This window comes from Notamacropus eugenii, chromosome 2 (assembly GCF_028372415.1).
Source record: "Notamacropus eugenii isolate mMacEug1 chromosome 2, mMacEug1.pri_v2, whole genome shotgun sequence".
Taxonomy (NCBI): Eukaryota; Metazoa; Chordata; class Mammalia; order Diprotodontia; family Macropodidae; genus Notamacropus; species Notamacropus eugenii.
The window spans coordinates 344,088,139-344,101,694 of NC_092873.1; the positions used below are offsets into that span (position 1 = coordinate 344,088,139).

The 13,556-nt window shown below is 37.3% G+C and overlaps 1 protein-coding gene across 1 annotated transcript in view; it reads right to left on the bottom strand.

The window, feature by feature from the left end:
• Positions 1-238: 238 nt before the first annotated feature.
• TACO1 (translational activator of cytochrome c oxidase I) overlaps positions 239-13,556 on the bottom strand; it is a 32,834-nt gene continuing 19,516 nt past the window's right edge. The window contains exons 4-5 of the mRNA XM_072645853.1: positions 13,179-13,356; positions 239-5,913 (exon numbers count right to left, since the gene is read on the bottom strand). Coding sequence (XP_072501954.1) covers positions 5,713-5,913; positions 13,179-13,356 — 379 coding nt within the window. The 3' untranslated portion in view covers positions 239-5,712. The remainder of the gene's footprint in view (positions 5,914-13,178; positions 13,357-13,556) is intronic.

Sequence of the window (13,556 nt, forward strand, 5' to 3'; positions counted from 1 at the left end):
TTGAAATAATATTAATTCAAGGTACTAAAAATATAAATATTTCATTTACATTGTTAAGATCAAGGCACATAAAACTCAAGTGTAAAATGAATACATTTAAATTCTGTATTATGATTAGATTAAGGGACTAGGGGATAAAAAGAGAAAATGGAAAGGTGAGTGAAACGCAAGAATAAAAAAAGGCAAATGGAAATGCTGATACAGGCTGGCACAAACAAATGTAGAGGCTTTCAAGGTATACAGCAGTCACTTTTCAATTTATTTTTGGTACTATCATCATATAACAAAGGAAATAAATCATCTCTCATTATATCCAGATCAAATGAAGGTAAGGAAAGGGCAGGAACTCACCCACATGCCAGAGGTTGGTCATTGTAAGGGTGTGTGTGTGTACGTGCATGTGTGCGTGTGTGTGCTTTAAGCAGGGAAAAGAAACAAGAAAAATGTGTGTATGTAAGGGAGGAAATAACACGTAACAGCCATTGACAAAACGCACTTTTTAAACTGTGAAGCAATATGTAAATGAACTGTTACTGTTTTGAAAAGAGAATCAACAACAGGTGAGCAATGGGGATTGAAAGAGTCAAAGACTTCAGGACAGTCAATGCTTTTTACTGATTTTGACATAGCTCTGCTGCACCTCTAGCTTTTAGAGAGGAGAAAATGATGAAAAGCCATTTCAGACCTGATTAATGGCATGGGATATTTTCTTTTGTCAGACTTCCTCCATACTATCATTTTAAGTACAGGTACATCATTACGTATTTTAATTACAGGTATATGTATATTACATACATATATATATATGCACACACACACACATATATACATACATACACCTGTGTATTTATAACAAATATACACTAGGGTTTGGAGCATTTGAGAGGTGGAATTCCTGGGTTATAATCTTAGTTTGGTATTCTTCCTCCAAAAATGAAATTCTGAATTCATAAATTCAATAAATATGCCTTCAATCTGAGATAAGCCCAGGAGTGCTGAGGCTATAAATTAGAAGCCTACAATATCTGGATGTTAAATATTACAAGGATACCAGGTAAAGGTGAGGCAGCTAGGTGGTGCAGGGGATATTGCATGGCACTTAGAGTCAGGAAGACCTGAGTTCAGATCTGACCTCAAGAACACTTATTAGTTACATGACCCTGGGCAAGTCACTTAACCATTATCTGCCTCAGTTTCCTCATTTGTAAAATGTGCATAATAGCACATACCTTCTAGAGCCGTTGTGAGGATAAAAATGAGATGTCTGTAAAGTAATTCTAGAAGTGTTATATAAATTATTATTAAAGCGTGATACTATTACATTATATATTACAATAAGCTGTTATAAGTGTCATAGGTAGATACAAAGTACTATACCATGAACATTACAACTAGAACGAGTCTCAGAGATCATGCAATCTAACCCCCTTCATTTTATGGATGAGAGACCCAAGAAGGTTAAGGCACTTGACCAAGATCACACAGTGGTATATCTGAAATTAGAATCCAGTTGTTTTGCTCTTAGAGCCAACTCCACTCCAAGATTCCAGCTGTTGCTTCACTTGCCAGGAGGCAATGAGGTTATTTTTAACTCATGGAGATAAGGAACAGAGTTTTTACCTTGCCCAGAGGAAGAAGAGCTGATTCTCATCTTTCACAGTTTCTTATATTAATTTTAGAGGACAGTATCAGGAGTCACTATGGTACTATGACCACATATTTTAGGGTTCACATTAGTATAATACCATGAGCACAGGTGTATTATCGTACAACATACAAAAAATATACAAACATACAACAAACAAACAAACATACAAAAAAATACAAAACAAAAAAAAGATGGTATTTAGTCAATAATCAGTAAGTGATTATAATCACTGATGATACAGATAAGACAGGACTTGCTTTTGATCCAATGGAGGAAGACAATATACAGAAAGAAGCTGAAAAATTGATGGTGTGGGGAAGTGGGGCCTAGGGTACCTGGATGGAAAGAGAGGCCTTGGGAGGAATTCACTGCTTTTCCTTCTGTCAGAGGGGAGATGCAACTGAGGGTGCTGAGAAGGTATAGAGCATTAAAGAGGAATCACTCACTGAAATGATGAGATTTTGGGTGATGAGCTTATCCAGGGGGAGACATGATTCATCATTTACTTTATGATTCATTTATGATTATTCATTTTATAAGTATTCACCACAAAATTCCCTTACATATTCCTTCATGCATTTTAAAAGAGCACATTTCTCCAAATTCCATTTTCTTCTAACTTTTCAGGATCATAGTTATTGCATAAAGGTTTACCTATATAATATTTAGGATCACAGACTTCTGAAAGGAGTCCAGAAGTGCAAGGCCCTCATTTTACAAATAAGGAAACTGAGATCTAGAAAGATGAAATAACTTGTCCAAGGTCACACAGGTAGAGATGAGATTTAGACCTATGTCTTTTTGGTCTAAATCTAGAACCCTTTCCAGTAAACTACATTATTTTAAACTACTCTATGGATAGTTTCATTAATAAATTAAGTCAATATTATATAGATGCAAGAACATTACTGATTTTCTAGCTGTACAATCCAAATCCAGTCCAACCCAATAAGCATTTATTAAGGTCATAAAGGCCCTTCCTTAAAGAACAAGGCAAGGAACAATGCTAGGTGATAAGGATAAAAAAGCAAAATGAAAAGTAATCCCTGATCTTGCATTTACATTCTAATGGGGGGAAAGGTAGAAATACAATACACAAATAGGTAAGCACATATATCATAATTTCAGGCAGAAGAACTAGAAATTTAGGATGAGGAAAGGATTCCCATAGGAGGTACTGTGGCATAGTGGATAGAATTTGGAACTAGATTCAGACTATCCTGAGTTCAAATTTTATCTCAGAAACTTACTGGCTGTATGACTCTGAGCAAGTAATTTAATTTCTCTTTGCTTTAGCTTCCTAACAGCAAACAAGTCAGTTTCTCTGAAATGTGGAGTAAAAAAAGAGTAGGTTGCAATATTCCTGAAAATATGGAAGTCAGATTGTAAATGGAATATTTCATTCTGGAGGCCATAGGGGGACACTGAAGGTTCTTCAGAAAAGGAGAGAGACTCATAGATTTAGAACCAGAAGGGACCTTCAAGTCTCTTCTACTCTCTTCCCCTCATTTTATAGATGAGGAAACTGAGGACCAAAGAGGTTAAATGACATGTCCAAGGTCACACAAGTTGTAAGTAACAAACAGGATCTGAACTCAAATACTCAGACTCCAAAGCTAGCGTTCTTTCTGCTTCTCCAGAATTGTGCTTTATAGGAAGGTTGTTCTGAAAACTTGGATTTGAGATGGGAGAAAGGGGAAATTAGGGAATCAAATTAGGCTATTTATTGCAGGTAAGAGGCCTTGAACTAGGGTGTTGGCTGTGTGAGTGGAAAGAAGGATAAAACAAGAAATGCAGGAGAGACAGAACCAAGGAGACTTGGTGATTGACTGGAGATTTGAGGAGTTGAACAGATGCTAGAGTCAAGGATGATTTTGAAGTTTCAGTCCTCGGTAAGTGGAAGGTTGGTGGTACCCTTATCAGGTACTCTGAGGGAGAAAGATGAGTTTTGTATTGGACATCTTCAATCAACCAACTAGCCCTTCTACTTTGTGCTAGGCACTTGGGATACAAAGGCAAAAAACGACACTTCACTGGGGAAACATGTACATGTTTAAGTAAGTACATATATGCAAAATAAACACAAAATAATATAAGGGGATGGGGTAGCTAGGTGTCAAAGTGGATAGAGTGCCAGAGTAAAAAAGACTCATCTTCCTGTTCAAATTCATCTTCAGACACTTAAGAGCAAGTCACTTAACCCTGCTTGCTTCAGTTTCCTCATCTGTAAAATGACCTCCAGTATCTTTGCCAAGAAATTCTCAAATGGGGTTACAAAGAGTCAGATAGACTGAAACAACTGAACAATATCACAGGAAAGGGCACTAGAAGCTGAGGGTGGGGAGGAGTCAGAAATATCTTTACATAAGAGATGGTGCTTGAGATGAGTTTTGAGGACAGCTGAGGATTCTCAGAGGCAGAGGTGAGGAGGAAAGGTGTTCCAGGCATGGAAGATGGTCTGTGCAATAGCATGTAAATAGGATCTGGACGGTCATATCCAAGAAACAATAAAGTGACCAGTTTGGTCAAAAGATAAGAGTATGTCAAGAAGAATAATGTACAATCCTCAAAAAGTAGGCTAAAGCCAAATTGTGAAGAGCTTTAAAAGCCAGTTTGTATTTTAAACTATAGGTAATAAGGGAGACAATAGATTTTATTACACAAGAGAATAAATATGGTCTGATCTGTGACTTAGGAACATGATTCTGACAGCTCTGTGGAGAACAGACTGGAGAAGGTAGAGACTTGTCTTACAGGAAAAAAATTAGGAGGCTATTGTAACAGTCCAAACAAGAAGTGATTAGGGACTGACGTAGGATGGTAAATGTATGAGTGGAGAAGAGGAGAATGATTTGAGAGATATTGTAGAGGTAGAACTGACATGGATTGATTGGTTAGGGGTGAGTGAGGGAGAGTGAAAAGTCAAGGACTTAGATTTCATAACTGGGTAAGAAGGATGATAGTACCTTCAATGGTAGGGTTCAAAAGCAAGAGCAAAAACATTGGCATAACAGAGCCTAGAGCCTATGTCTGCTGAGAACAGGGCACTTCCTTCTATACCATACTGCAATTCCAGAACCGTTATTGATATCCAATTTAACAGGTCTCTCCTGAGGGCCACGCAATCTGCTATCAGGGCCTTTCTGAACAAACATGATATTCAGGCCCCTAGTCAGAGAAGGAACCCAAGGGAAAGTTACCTTGAGTCTGGAAATTAATTTTCTGTTGCCTTTTCCAAGGTGGACTGGGCAGTGGAGTGCTGCCCCTTCGTGACAGAGGTGTATAGGCAGCACCATTTGAGGGAAGAAATTGGGGATGCAATCACAGCCATTCTTTTACTTTGATGGGTACTCGGGGTAAACAACGCCCACCCCCAAGAACCCCACAGATGGCCTCCTTTCTCCTATTTGCCCTACCTACTGAATCTGAGGATGATGATAATCAACAAGTTATGTTTCATATAAGTAGGTTTAGGCCATTTTTTGATGGGATAGAGCAAGGCATTAAAGGGTATATCTACAAGGCAAAAGAAAGGTTAGGACAGAGGTGGTAGAGTATTCCAAGGAGGATTTTAGGCCTGCTGGGAATTAACGTACCCAGGCCCATAAAGTCACACTTCCTGAATGGGAGAATGGAAGGAAGAAAGCCATCAAAGAGAGTTAATAATCACACACCATGACAATGTAGTTACCAACATAAATAATTTTTGTTACTAATCAAAAAGCAGCTTCTACTCCAGGTGTTCAGGGTGATTCAGCCTAGGTTCAGTCAGTCAGCAGAGATCAGACATCATCTCAGATTTCCTCATTATGGCACTGCATGCCACTGAAATGAAGACTCCAAGGGCCTTCTTTCCTTACGGAGCAGCAAGGCAGGCAATGACCACCCAGCAAGGTGGCTGTGGTACGAATCTATTCACTGATCTTGGCTTAATACACTGATGACCTATCAAGGCATCCTGTTTTCCTCAGGTCCCAAGGGTAGTTTAAAGAAATTCATACTACTGAAACTGATGGCTATCTGAACAGTGAAGCACCAGGTTGTCTCTTTCCAGGCAAACCCTGTTACTCAATGTTGTCATAGACGCGAATCACATCCTCGTAGCTATTAAGTGCTTCAATTAGATGGGCAGCTGCCTCCATGTCCCCATCTGACAGCTTCACCTTCATGTTAGGGATGAATTCTAGGACACAGGACACAGAACACAAGCCCAGGGAGTCCAGTTTTGTCTTCACTTCATGCAGTGAAGGGATATCACATATAAACTGAAAGAAGCAACATGCCAGAAATTAGATTTAGATCAATCAATATCTGACAACAATCATAAGAAGTTCAAAATGGATACACAACCAGAATATCTTTATTAAAGGTATTAAAGAATGCCTTTAAAAAACAACTCTAATTATGACCAAAGGACTATAAAACCACGCATACCCTTTGACTCAGAAATACCAATAATAGGTCTATATGCCAAAGAGACAAAAGGCAAAAAAGAAAAGGACCTAGATGTACAAAAATATTTACAGCAGCTCTTTTAGTGGTGGCAAAGAACTGGAAATGGATGGGATGTCCCTCAAGGGGGGAATGTGATTGTGGAATATGATTGTGATGGAATACTATTGTGCTATAAGAAATGGCAAGTGAGACGCTCTCAGAAAAACCTAGAAAAACTGACATGATGCAAAGTGAAATGAGCAGAACCAGGGGAACATTGTACACAGTAACAGCAATATTGTAAGATGAACAACTGTGAATAACTTAGCTGTTCTCAGCCATACAAGGATCCAAGACAATTCTGAAGGACTTATGGTGAAAGAGGCTATCTATCTCCAGAGAAAGAACTGATGAAGTCTAAATGCAGATCAAAGCGAACTTTTTAAAAACATTTTTTGTGTTTTCTTTCACAACATGGCTAACATGGAAATATGTTTCGTATGACTCTACATGTATAGCATCAAATTGCTTGTTTTCTCAAGGAGAGGGAAGGGGAGAAAGAATTTGGAACTCAAAATTTTAAAAAATGAATGTCAAAAATGGTTTTTATATGTAATTGGGGAAAAAGTAAAATGTTAAGTAAATATAAGAATAATAACAACAACAAAAATCCCTAGAAAAGAATTAGAATAGATAACTTTCATAGTTATAACTAAGGGCAAGGAATTTTTATTTGTATCTTCTGTTTTTATATTGACTAGATTTTCCCCTTCGTATTTACATTCTACCACTTCCAGAGAACCTCCTTTAGAATAAGGAATTTTTTTTAAGGAAGAACTTTATTTCTTTGCATTCATTCATTCTTTAATTTTTCCCCAGTTACATGTAAAAACAATCTTTAACATTTGTTTTTAAAACTCCGAGTTCCAAATTCTCTCCCTTCCTCCCTCCCTATCCCCCAACCCCATTGCAAAGGCAAGCAATTCCATATAGGTTATATATGTGTAGTCATGCAAAACATATGCATAATAGTCATGTGAAAGAAAACATAGACAAAAAACTCAGGAAAAATAAAGTAAAAAAGTATGTTTCAATCTGTATTCAGACACATCCTAAGTCCTTCGGAGTTGTCATGGATCATTTTATTGCTGAAAATAGCTAAGTCATTCATAGCCGATCATCTTACAATATTGCTGTTACTTTGTACCCAGTACATTTCACTTTGCATCCATCAATTCATGCAAGTCTTTCCAAGTTTTCCTGCTCATCATTTCTAAAAAGTACAATAGCATTCCATCAAAATTATGTACCACAACTTGTTCAGCCATTCCCCAATTTATGTGCATCCCTTCAATTTCTAATTCTTCACCCCCAGAAAAGAGCTACTATAAATATTTTTGTACATATAGGTTCTTTTCCTTTTTTTTTTTATCTCTTTTGGGATATAGACTTAGTAGTGGCATTGCTATGTCAAAGGGTATGCATGGTTTTATGAATGGTTTAATCAATTCACAACTTCGACAACTGTATATTAATGTCTCCTTTTTCCCACATCCCCACCAACATTTTTCATTTACTTTTTCTGTCCTATTCGCTAATCTAATAGATATAAGGTAGTACCTCAGAATTGTTTTAATTTGCATTTCTCCAATCAATAGTAAGTTAGAATATTTTTTCATATGGCTATAGAGAGCTTTAATTACTTCATCTGAAAACTGATTATATCTTCTGATCATTTATCAATTGGGGAATGGCTCCTGTTTTTATAAATTTGACATAGTTCTCTCTATGTTAGAGAAATGAGACTTTTATCAGAGAAAATTGCTTCAAAAATTTTTTTTTCACAGTTACTGTTGCTAACTGTATTTCTCTCCATTCTATTCCCTCGACCCACATTTATTCTATTTTCTCTCTTCTTTCACTCTGTCCCTCCTCAAAAGTGTTCTGCTTCTGACTACTTCTTCCTCCAGTCTGCCCTCCCTTCTATCACTGTCCCCACCCTCTTCTCTTATCCCCTTTCCCTTCTATTTTCCTGTAGGGTAAAACAGATTTCTATACCCTATTGCCTGTATATCTTAATTCCCAGTTATATGTAAAAACAATTTTTAACATTAAACTTTGAGTTCCAAATTCTCCCTCCTCCTCCCTCCCCATCCCTCTGGAATTTTGTTTTTTAAGGGAAGAGAAAGATGGGAAAATACACCAAAACTGATCAAACCCCCCCACCCCCAAATTTGATGTTATATGCAATGTTCCACACTCAGCCTCTCCAAAAGGAGGTGGAGAAAAGGAGGTGTCTTCTCATAGCTCTTCTTCGTAGTCAAGATTGCTTATGATTTTGTAATATTCTATTTCTATGGCTTAATAGTTGTTTTTTCCATTGCTGTTGTTATAGTCAATGTTTATACTATCTTCCTGGCTCTGCTTACTTTACTCTGCATTATTTCATATAAATCTTTACATGTTCCTCTGTATTCATCACATTTGCTATTTGTTGCAGGACAATAACATTCCATTACATTCATGTACTACAATTTGTTTGGTTATTCCTCAATGAGCATCTATTTTGTTTCCAGTTATTTGCTGTCTTGAAGAGTGACATTACAAATATTTTGGCATATAAGGATCTTTTTGTCAATGATCTCCTTAGAATATAAACTTAACTGGGATATCTGAGTCAAAGGGTATGGGCATCCATATCACAACTCTACTAACAATGATTCACAAAAGATAAAACAGATAACTTTGACTACATGAAATTGAAAAGATTTTGAACTAACAAAATCAATGCAACTAGGATAAGAAAGGAAGTGACAGATTAGAAAAAAATTGTATCAAATATCTTTGATAAGGGTCTAATTTCTAAGATTTAAAGGTAATTAATACAAATATATGACCAAGAACCATTCCTTGATAAGTGGTCAAAAGGTATAAACAAATAGTTCTCAAAAGGAAAATTATAAACTATGGATAAGTATATGAAAGATTCCAAATCTCCAAATAATAACAGAAGTTTAAATTAAGATATCTCTGAGGTTTCACCCAGAAAACTAGCAAAGATGACAAAAAACGGGAAGAATCAATGTTGAAGGAGCTATGGAAAGGCAGGCACACTAATACATTGCTGGTAGAGCTGTGAATTGATCCAATCCTTCCTGAAAGAAATTTGGGATTATATTAAGAAAGTGATTAAAATGTTTATGATCTATGGCCTATATATCCCACTACTATGCATATGGCCAATGAGGTCAAAGGCAGAAAGAAAGGTCTCATATATACCAACATATTCATAGCAGTACTTTTTGTCCTAGCAAAAATCTGGAAACAGAGCAAATGCCCATTGCCTGGGGGACAGCTGAGCAAATGTGGTACACAAATGTAGCATTATTGCACAGTAAGAAAGAAGGAATATAAAGAATTCAGAGAAGCAGAGATTTACATGAACTTGTACAGAGGGAAGAAAATCAACAAAAAACATATACACAATGACCACAACAATATAACACAAAGACAGAAAACACTAAACTGAATGTCTTGTAATTACAATGACCAAACTTGACCGGAAGAAATAAGAAAATGTGCCTCCATCTTTTCTGTGAAGAAAGGTAAGTATGGGTAAGGAACAACGCGTGCACTGTTTGCCTCAGTCAACATGTGGGTTGATTCTGTTGAACTGCATTTTTTCTTCATCACTCTCCACTCCCTTTTTATTCTGTGTTGCAAGGGATGCCTTGTTGGTACATAATCAGAAATGAAGGAGATGGAATATAAAAAAAATGCCAATAAAAATTTAAAAACTTGTTTGAAATAGATGAGTGCTAGAGATACAAAAGCCAACTTTATCCAGTAGCATTCAAGTTATTGTAGGGGCAATGGGAAATGACAAAATGTGTTTTAAACCTCCTGGAAGAGTCAGGCAGACTGGGCTATTGTATAAAAAAAGAAAAAAAATGATAGTTGCTAGGAAACTGGTCCGAGAGCTCATTATGAGGCAAAGGTATGGGTGATCCTTTCAAAGAGACAAGCAGCTACATACAGAGTACATTTTATTACCCTAACATTTTATAACAGTCCAGCAGCAAGAATGGGGATGAGGATTTCCATTTTTAAAAAGTGGAAAATGCCAAATATAGAAACAGATATATTTTAGTGCAGCATTTTAAAAAAGTGTAATAATGGCAGAGTAACAGTACAGAATTTCTAGAGTGCTCCTGCCAAGTCCAGCCAAATACCTGTAAAAAATGGCTCTGAACAAATTCTGGAGCTGCAGAATTCACAGAATGACGGAGTGAAGCAAATCTCCAGCCCAAGACAGCCTGGAAGGTTGCCAGGAAGTATCTATTACATCATGCTGGGAGCAAAGCCCAGTCCAGTGTGGACTGCAAGTGCACAGAGGGGACCAGAGCAGGCCCTGGGGAGGACTGAATGTCTTGCACCTGCAGTGGTTTCCAGACTTCACGACCTCAAAACACTGAGGATAAATTGAAAGGTCAGTAGAAAAAGCCCGTGGGACTAGTGCAGGAGAGAGGAGTGGTCTGACCCCAGTCCCAGGGTGGCAAATGGGAGATGGGGTGGAGGAATCCACAGCAGCAGCAGGGGCAGCTGCAGCCACTGTTTCTGGAGCTCTAGGCCCACAGATTGTGGGGGAATTGAGTGGCTGACAGTACACCCCTCATCCCCACTAGAAGCAGAGAACTACCTTGACAAAGAATTCAAAGTCAAGTAAATGGCTGGGGAAATGAGAAAAAACTAGAAAAAGAATCAGACTATAGAATCTTACTTTGGTTACAAGGAAGAACAAAGCACGCAGAGAGAAGAAAACAAAGTCAAAGCTCCTCCATTCAAAGCCTCCAAGAAAAATATGATTGGTCTTAGCCAATGGAAGAGCTCAAAAAGGAATTTTAAAATCAAGTAAGAGAAGTAGAGCAAAAATTGGGAAGAGAAATGAGAGTGATGCAAGAAAATCATGAAAAATGAGTCAAGAGCTTGCTAAAGGAGACCGAAAAAATGCTGAAGAAAATAACACTTTAAGAAATAAAAAATCAATGAGGATAAGAATGCCCTAAAAAGCTAAATTGGCCAGATGGAAAAGGAGATCTAAAAGCTCACTGAAGAAAAAAACTCTTTAAAGATCAGAATTGAGCAGATGGAAGCTAATGATTACGAAAAATCAAGAAATTATAAAACAAAACCAAAGGAATGAAAAAAATAGCAGACAAGAATACACCAATCACCTCCTGAAAGAGATCCCAAAAGAAAAACTCCTAGGAATATTATAGCCAAATTCCATAGTTCCCAGATCAAGGAGAAAATTTTATAAACAGCCAGAAAGAAACAATCCTAGTATTGTGGAAATGCAATCAGGATAACACAAGATCTAGCAGTTTCTACATTAAGGGATCGAAAGGCTTGAAATATGATATTCCAGAAGTCAAAGGAGCTAGGATTAAAACCAGGAATCACCTATCCAGCAAAACTGAGTATAATACTTTAGGGGAAAAAATAGGCATTCAATGAAATAGAGGACTTTCAAGTATTCTTGATGAAAAGACCAGAGCTGAATAGAAAATCTGATTTTCAAACACAAGAACCAAGAGAAGCATGAAAAGGTAAAGTTGAACTGTTTATATTTCAACATGGAAAGATAATATTTGTAACTCTTGAGACTTTTCACAGTATTTGGGTAGTTGGAGGGATTATATACATATACACAGAGAGAACAGGGTGAGTTGAATAGGAAGGGATGATATCTAAAAATAAAAAATTAAGGGGTGAGAGAGGAATATATTGGGAAGAGAAAGGAATGGGGCAAATTATCCCTCATAAAAGAGGCAAGAAAAAGCTTTTTCAATGGAGAGAAAAAAGGGGGGGTTGAGAGGGAAAAAGTGAAGCTTGTTCTAATCACATTTGATTTAAGGAGGGAATAACATGCACACTCAATTTGGTATGAAAATCTATCTTACACTACAGGAAAGTAGGGGAGAAGGGGATAAGTGGGGGGGGATGTGTGTGTGAGAGCAAAAGGGAGGAGGGGGTAATTAGAAGTAAACACTTTTGGGGAGGGACAAGGTCAAAAGAGAGAATAGAATAAATGGAGAGCAGGATAGGATGGAGAGAAATACAGTTAGTCTTTCACAACATGACTTTCATGGAAGTCTTTTGTTTAACTACAGATGTATAACCTATACTGAATTGCTTGCCTTCGCAGTGGGGATGGGTGGGGAGGGAGGAAGGGAGAGAAGTTGGAACTCAAAAGTTTTAAAAATGAATGTTAAAAATTGTTTTTACATGCAACTGGGAAATAAGATATATAGGTAATGGGGTATAGAAATCTATCTTGCCCTACAAGAAAATAGAGGGAATGGAGATAAGGGAGGGGTGTGATAGAAGGAAGGGCTAATCAGAATGTACAGTGGCTTGGGGGGGAGGGGAGATATGAGGAGAAAATTTGGAACTCAAAATCTTATAGAAATGAATGCTTAAAGCTAAAAATAAATAAATAAAAATTTAAAAGCATAATAATACAATCTACACTATGATATATATGGATAATAGAATGAAAAACTGCCAGGATGGGGCACAAAGGTCCTTACCAATTCTGGTTTTGATTTTATTTTGGTTTGAAGTTGCAGAAATGTACATTTTCATTTAGTATAAGGACAAACTCCCTACGAATACTATCCAAATTGCTGTCCAAAAGTTGAATAGGCTGCCACATCAGTTTGTAGTTTCTTATCACTGGAGGTCTTCAAGTAGAAACTGATCACTTACCAAGGACTTCATACAGGGGATTCCTACTCTAGGAGGATAACCTTTGAGGTCCCTCCAACTTTAAGAATATGATTCTAGGATCCTCAACCAATGTGGGAAGAGGAAAGCCTATAGACCATGCATATTTTAGATCAAAGGCTATAAAGGCAGCATAGCAAAAGATCTAAGAATAATAACAGATATTATAATAAAAATAGATTTTTTCAAATGCTGCACTAAAAATGTTTAAAAAAAAAAAAAGAGGCATATGTTGAACTAATTTTCCAGAATCTTTTCTGGAAGCCTTTTCAAAAGAGGCAACTTAGCATCTCTCCTTCAAACTTACTTTAAGCATATTTTTCTCATCATCATCCTCAGATTCTTGTACATCTTCAGCTCCAGCCTCAAATGCCAACTCAAGGGCTCGTTCTAGATTCACAGTCCTCTTCTCTTTGTCTTCTGTGCCAACCACGACAACCCCCTTTTTGTCAAAGGAGTACCTGGCCCCATCAGTCATCACTCCCCTGTTTGAGAACAAAGAGGGATACATGGTCATCACTTCAGGTCACTGAGTATTCGTAAAATGCTTTCCATTGACCTCACCCTGTCCCCGCAAAAGCCATGAATCCAGGATGAATCCAAACTTCACAGAACAAATCCCCTTAATAAAAGGATTTGTTCTATAAAACTTGGACTCAGTCAAAGGGCCATACGTGAGGACCTA